The 14,305-nt window shown below is 40.1% G+C and overlaps 1 protein-coding gene across 8 annotated transcripts in view; it reads left to right on the plus strand.

Moving 5' to 3' along the window:
* Nucleotides 1–14,305, plus strand: part of Dennd2b (DENN domain containing 2B) — a 154,698-nt gene that overhangs the window by 90,585 nt on the left and 49,808 nt on the right. For 7 of the 8 annotated variants that reach the window (XM_027942317.3, XM_071616402.1, XM_071616396.1 and 4 more), the window contains one exon: nt 13,778–13,882. In XM_027942317.3, coding sequence (XP_027798118.1) covers nt 13,803–13,882 — 80 coding nt within the window. In that variant the 5' untranslated portion in view covers nt 13,778–13,802. Of the gene's footprint in view, nt 1–12,891; nt 12,934–13,777; nt 13,883–14,305 lie in introns of all 8 variants that reach the window. The other variant, XM_071616399.1, reaches the window with a different exon arrangement.

Raw genomic sequence — 14,305 nt, forward strand, 5'->3', positions numbered from 1 at the left:
AAAAAAAAACCACAAAAACCCACAACCGTATAGAGCCAGTGAGTCCCTGTAAATACCAACAGTTTTTATAGACCATTGTCATTGCTTCATTTGTTCATTTCTTTGACACACAGTAATAATCTTTTATTATATGCCACTTTAAGTTCTTTAATAACAATGGACAAGGCAGTCCTTATCCTTAAGGGCTTACCCTTAAAAGTAGTGTGTAATTGAGAAATAAGAAATTGAAAAGAAGTATAGTCTGTATTCAGAACTTAAGAATAAAAAGTTCATCCTTATTTTGTCCTTTCATTGTCTAAGGTGTCTTTGGGGGATCATAGGAATACATATTTAATCCCTTTTTCATTTGAACGCCTTTCAGAATTCTCAAGGCAATTATCCGGCCCCCCGCCCCAGCCTTCTCTTCTCAGGTTAAACATTCTCAGTTCTTTAGTCATTTCTCCTGTGACAGGTCTCTTGAGTATCTTGAGTATCTTCTCCATCCTGGACACTATCTGAAGGATGCATTTCAAATTAGTAAGGTCTGTCCCTCTGCCAGTGTGGAGCCCAGAACACAATACAGTATCCCAAATACTCATTTCCAGGGGGTGTTCTAAGTTATTCCAGAACTTAAAGTGGCATATAATAAAATCTTATTACTGTCAAAGAAATGTTGCCCCTGTTTTTCGGTTTTTATCTTCTTTCTCTGTGCCCAGGCAGTGGACGATGGAAAGCCAAGGCCCCAGGTTTGGCCAGGCCCAAAACATCTTTATTTTTGGCCAAATCTGGTATGGAAATCTTCTTTCTTTTGTCTCCTCTCAGCCCACCCCGCACCCTGACCTAACACCCACTAGTTTTAGGCAGGTCTGCACACAGTCTTGCTGCCAGTGGCCTGCCTTTCCTTTTTTGAGTCATTGCCCTTTATTACCACGGAAATTAGCATGAAAAAAGAAAATTCCAGTTCTATAACTGTATTCTATTCTTGTCTTTTGTCACATTCTCCATCCCAGTGCCCCCTCTTAAATAACAAAAGTTGAGTTCAGTGACATCACAACAGTTGGCTGTTGTATCAAAAGCTGTGATGTCACCAAGGGAGGATTATGACTTCAAGGAAGAATGGAAGGAGGGAGTGTAGCTGGCAAGAAACCACATTGGAACAAAGAAGTTATTTTCATGCAAATCTTCACCCAGAAAGCTGAGTTGGCCTTTCCGTACATGAGTGCCAGTGGAAGCCCTCTGGGTTCCCATCACTCCACCTCCCTGTGGATTAATGGTTTGGTGTGTGGACATTGCCCAAGTCTGAGTATGTGTGGAAGTCCCCTACTGGCCTCCTGGCTTCTGGGCTGGCTTTGGCTTTTATTCATGAGGTTGATGCTGAATAGAGCTTTTCAGGGAGGGAGTTGAGAGGGGCCTGGCATGAATTTGACAGATGTGAATGACCCCTGCATGGAGGGATAGCTGCTGTGCCGCCACTTCTTTTTCAGGCTGCAGGGCTGTTCTTGGAGTACACTGCCCAAGGCCTGAGTGTTGCTGGCTCCTGGGGCAGGTTTAGACCTGTCCTGGGAACTCCACGGAGACTTACAAACATCTGCACAGAGACTTCCAAACTTTCTCAATCTTAGTGGTATTTTCATGTGTGTACCCTAACAAATGGAGTAACCACCTGAAAAAAAATACACACATAAATTGAAAGGAAGAATATTTTTATTTCATTCTTAAATAACCATAATTACTTGCCTGTGGGACATAATGGATGATGCACAATGTCTCACATGGAGTACTGCCATCCTCATTTCCTGTTCTACATTGCTTTTCACGTGGTCCTTGGTGTTTTTCACAGCAACTGTTGAAAACCCAGGTTCACAAGAAATGACATCATCAAAAAGAACATAGTGAAATATGATGTTGAAACTGAACTTGTGGGTTGTCTGACAAATGTTCAATATTTGCTCTATTTCCCTCAAAAATTTGAAATATCTTGCAGTGAGTTCACCACAGTGCTCTGGGGCACCTTATCACACAACCTGAGAACAACAGACCTGCAATTGCCAAGAAGCACTTGTTCTATTTGAAGGGGGGGATATGAGGCAAATTCTGTTACCATCACGACATTTAAAGGAGTTGGACATATGGTTGGACAGACTTCCCTTACCTCCTCTCTCAGTTCCAGAGGGACTGCACTATTAGGGGAAGGCCTTTGACCCAGGATTTTCTTTTGTGAGCTGCTCTGTCTCTAGATGGGGAAGAATGATGATGAGCATCTTTTATTTATTTCTTTTGTGTTATGTCAGAACCCTCTGAACTAGATGACTTAAAGAAAAATGAGGTTGAACACCAAGAATTTTGGGGCCAGGCATTGGATCTTCTGCCAGTGCCCTTTTATAACTCTTTATCCAGACAGAGCTGGACTATAGGGGGATACTTGGGATGGAGGTTGGTTTCCTGCCAAAGATAGGAGAGCCACCAAAGGACTAATGTGCTTGGTGTTAGTTATAGAGCCTAGTGCCAACCTCTGTAGACTCTGGGAAAATTACTTACTGTCTCTGAGCCTCAGTTTCTTCATCCATAAAACAGAGATAATGACAGCTATCTCTTAAAGAGTTGTAAATGCACTTTCCTCTGCTACCTTAATTGAATAACAAAGGGCTTTACCCCAGAGGGAAATTGAACACTAGTACTCTAGCTTAGACTTGCAGTTTGAATGTGACTTTCTATTATTTCTTGATAATCTTGTTCTCTGGATCTAACCTTTCCAAATCTGCTGAGCTCTGCATCCTGTGTGCTATGTTAAAACTTTATTGAAGTATGTTATATAAACATGAAAGTATGTTTACATGCAGCTTAACACATTTTTACAAATAAACCTATGTAATCAACAACCGGGCAAGAAACAGAATATTAACAGTATCCCAGAATAACCCTCCTGTCTATTATTCCCTTTATGGGTACACATTATCCTGACTTCTAATGGCATAAATATGTTATTTTACTGTTTTTGTATTTTCTATAAATAAAATCATGCAGTATATTTTCTTTTTTTTTAAATTTTTTATTGTTGGTTGTTCAAAACATTACATAGTTCTTGATATATCATATTTCACACTTTGATTCAAGTGGGTTATGAACTCCCATTTTTACCCCGTATACAGATTACAGAATCACATCAGTTACACATCCATTGATTTACACATTGCCATACTAGTGTCTGTTGTATTCTGCTGCCTTTCCTATCCTCTACTATCCCCCCTCCCCTCCCCTCCCCTCCCCTCCTCTCCCCTCTTCTCTCTCTACCCCCTCTACTGTCATTCATTTCTCCCCCTTGTATTATTTTCCCCTTTACCCTCACTTCCTCTTGTATGTAATTTTGTATAACCCTGAGGGTCTCCTTCCATTTCCATGCAATTTCCCTTCTCTCTCTCTTTCCCTCCCACCTCTCATCCCAGTTTAATGTTAATCTTCTTCTCATGCTCTTCGTCCCTACTCTGTTCTTAGTTACTCTCCTTATATCAAAGAAGACATTTGGCATTTGTTTTTTAGGGATTGGCTAGCTTCACTTAGCATAATCTGCTCTAATGCCATCCATTTCCCTGCAAATTCTATGATTTTGTCATTTTTTAATGCAGAGTAATACTCCATTGTGTATAAATGCCACATTTTTTTAATCCATTCGTCTACTGAAGGGCATCTAGGTTGGTTCCACAGTCTTGCTATTGTGAATTGTGCTGCTATGAACATCGATGTAGCAGTGTCCCTGTAGCATGCTCTTTTTAGGTCTTTAGGGAATAGACCGAGAAGGGGAATAGCTGGGTCAAATGGTGGTTCCATTCCCAGCTTTCCAAGAAATCTCCATACTGCTTTCCAAATTGGCTGCACCAATTTGCAGTCCCACCAGCAATGCACAAGTGTACCCTTTTCCCCACATCCTCGCCAGCACTTGTTGTTGTTTGACTTCATAATGGCTGCCAATCTTACTGGAGTGAGATGGTATCTTAGGGTGGTTTTGATTTGCATTTCTCTGACTGCTAGAGATGGTGAGCATTTTTTCATGTACTTGTTGATTGATTGTATGTCCTCCTCTGAGAAGTGTCTGTTCAGGTCCTTGGCCCATTTGTTGATTGGGTTGTTTGTTATCTTATTGTCTAATTTTTTGAGTTCTTTGTATACTCTGGATATTAGGGCTGTATCTGAAGTGTGAGGAGTAAAGATTTGTTCCCAGGATGTAGGCTCCCTATTTACCTCTCTTATTGTTTCTTTTGCTGAGAAAAAACTTTTTAGTTTGAGTAAGTCCCATTTGTTGATTCTAGTTATTAACTTTTGTGCTATGGGTGTCCTATTGAGGAATTTGGAGCCCGACCCCACCGTATGTAGATCGTAGCCAACTTTTTCTTCTATCAGACGGCTTGTCTCTGATTTGATATCAAGCTCCTTGATCCATTTTGAATTAACTTTTGTGCATGGCGAGAGAAAGGGATTCAGTTTCATTTTGTTGCATATGGATTTCCAGTTTTCCCAGCACCATTTGTTGAAGATGCTATCCTTCCTCCATTGCATGCTTTTAGCCCCTTTATCAAATATAAGATAGTTGTAGTTTTGTGGATTGGTTTCTGTGTCCTCTATTCTGTACCATTGGTCCACCCGCCTGTTTTGGTACCAGTACCATGCTGTTTTTGTTACTATTGCTCTGTAGTATAGTTTGAAGTCTGGTATCGCTATACCGCTTGATTCACACTTCCTGCTTAAATACAGTATATTTTCTTGGTGTCTTTTTATTCAACATAATATTCCAGAGATTTATTCATGTGTTATATGTATCTATAGATTGTTCATTCTCATTGCTCTGTAGTATTTCATTGTGAAAATATACATAATTTACTTTCCATTCTTCTGATGATGGACATTTGCATAGTGTTTAGTTTCATTGCAATTACAAATGGTGCTGCTATGTATATTATTGTACTTGCCTTTGGTACACATATTCTGTTAGGAATATACCTAAGAGAGGAATTGCTGGGTCATGGGGTAAGCAACATTCTTCCAAAGTGGTAGTATTAATTTATACTTCCACTGTAAATGTTTGAGAGTTCCAATTGTTTCACATCTGTACTACCAATAGGTATTTTCTATATTTTTCATTTTATCCGTTGTGAGTATGTTAATGGTGTCATACTGTGGTTTTGATTTGCATTTTCTTGAAAACTAATGAAGTTGGATATTCTTTTATATCTTTCTTAGACATTTGGATATCTTCTCTAGTGGAATATCTGTTTCAGTCTTTTGGGTATGTTTTTCTTATTGATTTGTAGGAGTTATTTGTATATCCTGGATAGACAGTGGGAATATCCTCTTTCACTCTGTAGATTTAAAAAAATTTTTTTTTTGTAGTTCTAGATGGACAGAATGTATTTAATTTGTTTATTTTTATGTGGTGCTAAAGATTGAACCCAGTGCCTTACACATGCCAGGCAAGCGCTCTCCCACTGAGCTACAGCCTTTAGATTTCTTTTTCTTTCTAAATGGCATTAAAAAGAATGAACAGAGTTCTTATTTAATGTAGTTTACTTTATCAGTGTTTTTCATTATGGTTATCACTTTTTGTGTTCTATTTAAGAAATCTCTGCTTGCCCCAAGGTCTCTTTGGCTTTTGCTTGTGGTTTTGCTTCCACTTACAATGTTTTTATGCCTTCTTTATCTCCTACAAATCCTGAAAGACTTGAAAGACTCAGCCCAGTGTTACTTTCTGTCTTCTCCAGCAGCCCTCCCTATATACATTCTATCCACCTGATCAGGAGTCTTTTTCCTTGCTCCCAGAGCTCTTTGTAGCACTTCTATCACAACTCTTGATACATTGTACCAGAATTTTTACTTGTTTATCTCAGGCATGATGGGGACCTGCTAAGGCTAAGGACCAGAGTGTACAATAGTAGCATGGTGGCTCAGCTAGAAAGACACCCTCAAAAAAAGATTGAAGTAAGCAAATGAAAGCTTTTCATGCCCATACCTGTTTATCTTTCTATGCTTTTCCTACAGTATTTCCCAGTCTTTCTTAACTTATTCCCCCTTTTGTTGAGTGTAAAGATCTTCCACACCAAGGGTATGGTCCAGACTGAGAGTAAACTACAATACTGTGATCCTGGGAGTGCTGATCAATAGTGTCCAAAACAGTAGACATCAGGAAAGGAAGCCCAGAGAGATGACCTTTACATTCTATAATGAGAAAGTCATTGCAGCCATCTTTTCAGAGAGCAATTTTAGTTGAGTTCATAAGCTGAAACCATCCCCTACTTACCTTTTGGGTGCTCAAAGGGTGTTGGCCCCCTTTTGAATTTTCTGAGTGGGTATGGTTGCTACAGGTAGGTCAGACCCTTCTCTGGGAAGGATGGTAGGGACAGAAGATGGGCAGTAGAGCTCAAAGTGGCTCACCCTACGGAGGGCCACTATGAGGTGGTGGACAAGTCAGGGCCTGTTGTGTGGTACGGACTGTTTTTGGCAGTGAGGATATATCACGAACAGACAAAAATTCTTAGTATCATGGAGCTTACGTATACATAAAAGTAGAAAAGAAAAGTAGTATGTTGAATGATGATAAATGCTGTAGATAAAAATAAAATGAAAAAGAGGGGAGAGTGGCTGAGTTGTATCTATCCAGAGACTTGAAGGAGGTGAGGAAGCAGGCGCTCTGGGGGAATGTGTTCCAGTTACAATAGGAATGAAGGCCCTGGTGTAGGAATGTGCCTGGTGTGTGTAATGATATAATAAGGAGTTAGTGTGGCCAGAGTAGAGAATGAAATCAAGTTTATGATGATTAAAGGCCTTGTAAGTCATTGTAAAGATTTTGGCTTTCACTTTGAGTGAATGGAAACTATATTTTTGAGGGTTGTGAGCCGAGGAGTGACCATCCGCACTGATGCTGCTGGTGGGTAAGTGTGATGGGTGGTGGTCACTTATTGTAAGTCTGTTCTGATCATTTCTATTTTCTCAATCTAGTAGGAACAAAGTTATCTAAGAATGAGGATGAGTGAGGAGGTATGAAAGTTGAGTGTGGGTAAAGGTAGAAAGTTTGACCTGAGGCTTCCATTGTGTTCTCTCTGGATTCCAAATAACTTCTATTTTTTAATAGATGACTTCTCATTGGTCTTTATGCTCTAATTGTAGAGGTGAGGCATTGTCCTTATGCCACAGATGGGGAAACAGAGGCATGGAGATTAGCCCAGTTCCTTTAGCTCTTATTATTTTCTAGTCCTCCTCTGAGAAAGTTCAGCTTGTAGGTGGTGTGCTTTTCCAGAGCAGGGAAGTTTCTTGCCATCAGTTGGGTTGTGTTCAACTAGATCAGAGAGCATGGGAAGGGTGAGAATGAGGTCAGGACTTAGGGACAGGAAAGTCTTCAGAAAGAAATTGACATTTGAACTGGCTATTAAAGAAAGAATGGGCCTAGAGGACATTCAAGATAGGAGGGAGGGATTGACTGAACAAAAGCTTGGAGGCATAAACATTTCTGGCATATTCAGGAAACGGCAGCTACTGTAGTCTGACAGGGCCGGCCAAGGACAGGCACTGATATGGTTTAGTACTGTGGCCTCTGCATGGTCTTCATAATATTGCACCCACCATGTTTTTTTTTTTTTTTTTTTTAATAAGTGAAAGAAGGGGGTGGTTAGGTCCCCCAGAAGCAGGTTGTTTGTGGGACAGTCCTCCATTCTGCTTATATTTTTTAAATGGTGACAAGACATTGGTCAGCTCCACCGACCGTGCAGAGCCAGGTTAAACTGCTTGCTGGGAGGCAGTGTCCAGACTGGCAGAAACAGTTGTCTTGGTTTTTGAAACTATGTTGGAAGCTACCAGATTTTCTTTAGAGTTGCCTAACAAGCCCTCACTCCAATTCAGGCTTTCAGGAAGTGTTTAAACCCAACTACAAGCCTCTACAAAATCTGTGCTAAAGTGGAGAAGGACCATCTGGCTGGAAGAGTGGTTTGAAAACTGGTTGAGGTTGAAAATCCAAATTTAAAGGAAAGGCTTTCTATGAGAGAGAGGATTGGGAAATAGTGTGTAGGAGGAAAGAAGCCTTGATTTTTTTTCTGATTGTTATTTAACAACAGCAAAATAAACTTCTATGGCTGATTGAGGGAGATTTCAGCCTCCCAGGGATTTGTAAAAATACCCGGCAATCCTTCTGACCTCCCAGCAAAACAAGCCCTGGTTCCTTTCCACCTGACTAGGTTCATTATTCACTTCTTATTTCTACTTGAAGGTCTTTCTGGATGTAGATTCTCAGACCCCAAGGCTGAAATGGAAGGGATCCAAGGTACCAGGTATATAGAAGTAGTGAAGGAAAAAAAGGGGTCTGGCATTTTGGAAGGAATGGGATTGACTTGAGGAACCTTATCCCTGCGTCCCCTTCCCTCCAGCCCTCTACCCCATTATCCTGGGGTTGTGTATCAGTATAGAGCACTCATCTACCATGCCCCTTTCCTTTGTAATCTGTCATTTTTAGGCAGAGCAGAGCCAAATAATCATTCTAATGGTGACCTTTCCTGGGTTGTGTGTAGGTGTGTAGGGGAAGGGAATTACGGCAGAAGGAGAATGAACGAGGCAGGCCCAGGAAGATAGAAAAGGGCCATGCCTGTATCTAAAGTTCTTTTCTTGGTCTGTTTCTAGAAGCCCTTCTATCCTCACGGGAATCAGGCAGGTGGTTGGTGAGGGGAGAAGGCAGGGAAGGATTGTATTTACCTCCCTCAGTAGCAACTTTAACCCCAGGAGAATGGGAAGCTTCTCTCCTCTTCATTCGTAGGATTCCTCAGGGGAGCAGGGTCGGGGGGGGGGGCTTTTCCACATGGAATTTAGCAGGGCTTTTCCTTTATCAGGAAGAATAGGGTCTGATGTGAGGATCCAGAAGATAGCCGAGTGCTGAGCATGAGGATGGAGAGTCATGAAGAAAAGGGTCATCCTCATTAGCTGCCTTTGTTAGGCCTCTTAGGATATGAGCACTTATATTGGTTGCTTAGACTCCTGGAGGAAGAAATGAAAAAGCAAGCCCCTCTTTGGGTAGCTGCTGGTTGTTCCCTTATCTCCTTGGCCAGGACCTGTGGATGAGAAAGGTGCAGGAAGGAGTTGGTAAGAAAGTCTGAGTAGGTGTTTACTGGACAGGATGAGCACAGGTTAACCCCCAAGAGTAGTCAGACGCAGCTGCGCGCTATGTGGTAGACTGTACTGTTAAGGTGCTGGTTGCATTGCCTTGGCTGTATTTGTGTTCTCAGAGCACACACAAAAGATTAGTCCCTCTTGCCACTTTTTTTCCCAGCCCTTCCAGTTGCTTCTTAAGCTATAACTATATCTATGTGAGCAGATTGCTTGGGAAGTTAAAGTCACATAGATGTCAGCAGAAATTCTCTCATGTAGTTTAGAGGCCTCCTTTTCAAGTCTCTAACTTCTCACCTGGACTAGTAAATAAGAGTGCTTGGCGGTATTTGTTTGCTTTCAGTAGCAACTTTAACCCCAGGAGAATGGAAAGCTTCCCTCCACATGCTTGTGTCTCTTCCTCTTCACTCTTAGGGGGTTCCTCAAGGCATGTTGTCACATCCACAATTATGCTTGCTGAAAGGCACCAAATGGACTTTTCCTAAACAAGAGGAAACAGTTCTTTTGCTCTAGGATAGGAAGGTTTATTCTTAGATGGTGGGCAACCTTGAGAAACAGCTTTATTCAGAAACTGAACTCCAATACATCCCTTCCTGGACCTTTGGGAGCGCATCTGTAGATGGGGTGGTAGGGTTGGATTGAGCTCAGAGCCCTCCCTGCCTTTCCACTTTCTAGCTGTATGACTTGGGCAAGCTAGGTCCTTGCTCTGTATGTTCATTTCCTTAGTAAAGTATAAGTAGTAATAGTTCCTACTACACAGGGCTTTCAAAAGGATTAGATGTTTCAATACCTGTGAAGGCTTATAATATTAACTACTATAATTATAAAAGGAATCTAGCAGCATGTCTCATAATAAATGTACCTTAGCTTTTCTTTAGATTTTCTTATTGTGAAAAACAAATAGGTTATGGCTTAATTGACTTCTCCATGAGACCTTCTTTTTTTTAAAAAAAAATTGTAGTTGTAGATGAACAGAATGCCTTCATTTTATTTGTTTATTTGTATGTGTTGCTAAGGATCGAATGCAGTGCCTCATACATTCTAGGCAAGTGCTCTGCCATTGAGCTACAGTCCTAGCTCTCCATGAGATCTTCTTAATGTCTACTTTTTTAAAAAAATTATTTTTTAGTTATAGGTGGACACAATATCTTTATTTTTATGTAGTGCTGAGGATCAAATCAGTGCCTCACGCATGGTAGATGAGTGCTCTATACTGATACACAACCCCAGATCTTGATGTCTACTGTTTACTTGAGTTTTCTCCCTTCACAGTTGGATCCTGTAAGGCAGAGAATGTTCTAGCGCCTTGCCCAGTTCCTGGCATAGGGTAAATTGAATTGCAATATCAGGAAGTATAAAAAATGACTCAGGCTTGGGAATGGAGTGGTTGTCTCCTAAATACCCAGAGAAGCGTGATCTGGAAGAAAAACCATTTATTAAGCTTCTGTGTGCCCAACATAGCAGTCAAGAGAAGTAGGTCATGTTATTACAGTTAAAGTGAAAAAGTGAGTCTTCAGGCCATATTTGTGCAGGGTCACATAGCTAGCAGTTGACAGAGGCATGGCTAGATGCAGTTATTTGACTCTGACAGGTATTATTTCCACTGCACCTCAAGTACCTGGGAAACACTTACTGTGTTCCTTTCTCTGGATTTTAGTTATTCAGATGTTGTCTGTAATTTTTCAGAGCTGAGATTTTGAGGGACTGGTGATTGGTTGTAGATGCTAATTGGACAATTTCATTTTCCAAATATGCAGTTTCTGTCTGGACTTTGCCATTGAAGGAGCTTTAGATTTGTGAAACAGTCTCATATACCCCTTGCCTCTCTGCTGTGTTCCCAGTGGGCATTTCCTCTGCTTCAGAGAATCTTCTCTCCTTAGCCTGACTAGCCAAGGAACCAAGATGAAGGCATAGATGAGAGCCTAGAGCTGCTGTTAGAGTACTGGGCGGAGCATTATGGCCTAGGAGACCAGCATGCCTTCCCAGGATACCTGAATTCCTAGGTCACTTCTAAGAATGGCACCATGCCCAGCTATGAGATTTTCTTGTGTCTTTTCTTTTTATTTTAAGTTGGTCTTAATGGAAACCATTTAATAATTGTGACATTGATTTAAAATTTTATTTGTTCTTTTTAGTTATACATGACAGTAGAAGGTATTTTGACATATCATGTATATATGGAGTATAATTTCCCATTTTTGGGTTGTACATGATGTGGAGTTACATTAGTTTGTATGAATTCTTAAAAGCTTTGTTTTTGTACTTTTTGCTTCTATGTTTAGGTTTATGGTTCATTTTTACTTAATAATTATATATGGTATGATGCAGGGGTACTATTTTATTTTTTTGTAAACAGATACCCAATTTTCCCAGCACCATTTATTGTAAAGACTCTTCTTTCTTCACTTAATTGTCTTGGAATCTTCATTGCAAATCAGTTGACCATAAACCTGTTTTTTCATGCATTCTCAATCTCTATTCCTGTGTCAGTATCATACTGTCTTGACAATCACTGTAGCTTTGTAATATATTGTGAAATTGGCAAGTCTGAGCATTCCACCTTTATTTATTTATTTATTTATTTTTTGTATTGGGGATTGACCTCAGGGGCACTTGACCACTGAATGACATCCCCAGCCCTATTTTCTATTTTATTTAGAGACAGGGTTTTACTGAATTGCTTAGTGCCTCGCTTTTGCTGAGGTTGTCTTTGAACTCGAAATCCTCCTGTCTCAGCCTTCCGAGCAGCTGGGATTAGATGCAAGCTGCGCCCAGCCCACCTTTATTCTTTTTCAGGTGTTTTTATTCATTTGTTTTGGCTGCTCTGGGTCCCTTGCATTTCCACGAAATTTTAGGATCATGTTGTCAATTTCTTTAAAGAAGTCAGCTGGGATTTTGATGGATCTTCTGTTGAACCCACAGATCAGTCTGGGGAGTATTGCCATCTCAACAATATTAAGTTTTCTGATCCATGATATCTTTCTGTTTTTCTATGTCTTTACTTTCTTTCAATGATATTTTATAGCTTACATAGTACTTAAGTCTTTTGTTAATTTTTTTCCTAAGGGTTTTATTCTTTTTGCTTGTTGTTAATGGAATTCTTTTTTCTTTTTTGAATTATTTTCTTAATTTCATTTTCAAATTGTTGCTAGTGTATAGAAATAACATTGATCTTTTAATACATTTTTTTTTTATCCTACAAGCTATTTTGAACTTATTGTGTTGGTCAGCTTTGCATTACTATGGCAAAATGCCTGAGGTAAACAACTTATAAGGAGGAAAGGGTTACTTTGACTCACCATTTCAGAGGATTCAGTCCAGGGTTGCTTGGCCCTGTTGTTTTGGGTCTGTGGCAGCACAGAACATCATGCTGGGAACATGAAGTGGAGAAGGCCTGTTCACCTCATGGTGTCTGGGAAGCAAAGAGAAAGACAGGAAGGGCCTGGAGTTCCAATATCACTTCATGGATTTATCCACTTCCCATTTATCTTTCTTCCACTAGGCCAACTCCTAAAGGTTTTACCACCTCCCAGTAGTGCCAGTCTAGGGACCAGAATTAGAACACATGGACCTTTGAGGGACATTTAAGATACAAACTGTAGCACTTACTAGTTTAAAGTTTGTTTTTTTTTCATGGAATTTTTAGGATTTTCTACCTACAAAATCATGCCATCTGTAAATGGAGATAATTTTACTCCTTCTTCTCCAATCTGAATATAATATTAAATTTTTATCTTTTTTTCCTGTTCATTGTTTGTCATAAAATTGTGTTCTCTGTAGAATGGAGCTTTTACCATTGGTGATGGATTAGCTGACTATATGGTATGTGAATAAACATTTTTTATTTTGTAAATATTAATATCTTAATGCATATTAATTTCATTTAACAAGAATTAGAAAAAATATGATTAGCCTTTCTAGCTCACTGTTTTATGTTTGCTTAAATGTCACTTCATCCAAATGGTCTTCTCCAAACATCCTATTTAAAATACCACATCCTCTTTATTCTCTTTGCCTCTCCCTTGCTTCATTTTTTAAATACCACTTATCAACTAACATATATACACAAACACACACTTAATCATCACACACAGGACACATACTCATTATCTGATTCTCTCCACTAGGATGTAACATCCAGGAGGTCAGGGGCTTTGTTTTATTCTTTGCTGGATTGCATTTGCCTTTGACATAGTTGTTCAAGAAATATTTGTTGAATGAATGGTTTATTGTTTAGAACAAGGTTAAAATATTTTAAGATAAGAAAGCCAGTTTCAAGCTTATTCACACAAAAAATATTGAAAAAATAGTACGTCAGGAGGTGTACAAATATGGCAGAAATCATAAGTGCTGTATGGAATGATAAAAAATTGGGAAACCTAACTTAAGTAATGAGGAGAGGTGGGAATTAGAGGAGATGGAAGGTTTTTTTTTCTCAAATCATTTTCTGTGAGGTAATAGGTTATCTGTTAGCTCACAGATTCTTTCCAACCCCACGCGGGGTATTTCTTGAGGCTTTTAAGCTATAACATGTGGAGTTAAACATATGTGGCAAAGTGGTTTCTACCTCCTGCCACAGAAACCCTTTTGGAGGTCATCTGGAAGAGGTTTGAGGTACTTCTGGCTGCTGTGGAAACTTGGCTTACAGGACTTGTCTTCTTTGCAGGGCTCTGGGTTTGCAGAGAGCCGAAATGACCATGACTGCCAACAAGAATTCCAGCATCACCCATGGAGCCGGAGGCACTAAGGCTCCTCGGGAGACTCTGAGCAGGTGAGTGGGGGAGCATGGCTAGGAGATGGCATCAAAGGATAGCCGAATAGCCTGGGTCCTGGTGGGATCTTTGCCAAAATATTAATGATTATCATTATGAGTCTGACAGTCGTCCAGGTGACTTGTCTGGACTCAGCTCATGCTGACCATTAGGCAGAATTCTTCTTTGATAAATGCATTATTTTTCTAATTCTATTCATCTCCATAGAAATAACAAACAATAACCCTAAAACAAGCTTTGTTTTGTTCTGTTGGAGGCCCCTAGTACTCCAGGGATGGGGCCAGCAAGAAGTAGCTTATATAATCTCTTCCCAAGGTAGAGACAGCTTGGGGTTACACTGCCATAGGGAAGACTGACCCCATTGGGGTAGAGGTTGGTAGGCAGTTAAGCATCTTAGCACAAGTTCCAAGTAGAAGTCTAGA

The sequence above is a fragment of the Marmota flaviventris genome, chromosome 9, assembly GCF_047511675.1.
Source record: "Marmota flaviventris isolate mMarFla1 chromosome 9, mMarFla1.hap1, whole genome shotgun sequence".
Lineage (NCBI taxonomy): Eukaryota > Metazoa > Chordata > Mammalia > Rodentia > Sciuridae > Marmota > Marmota flaviventris.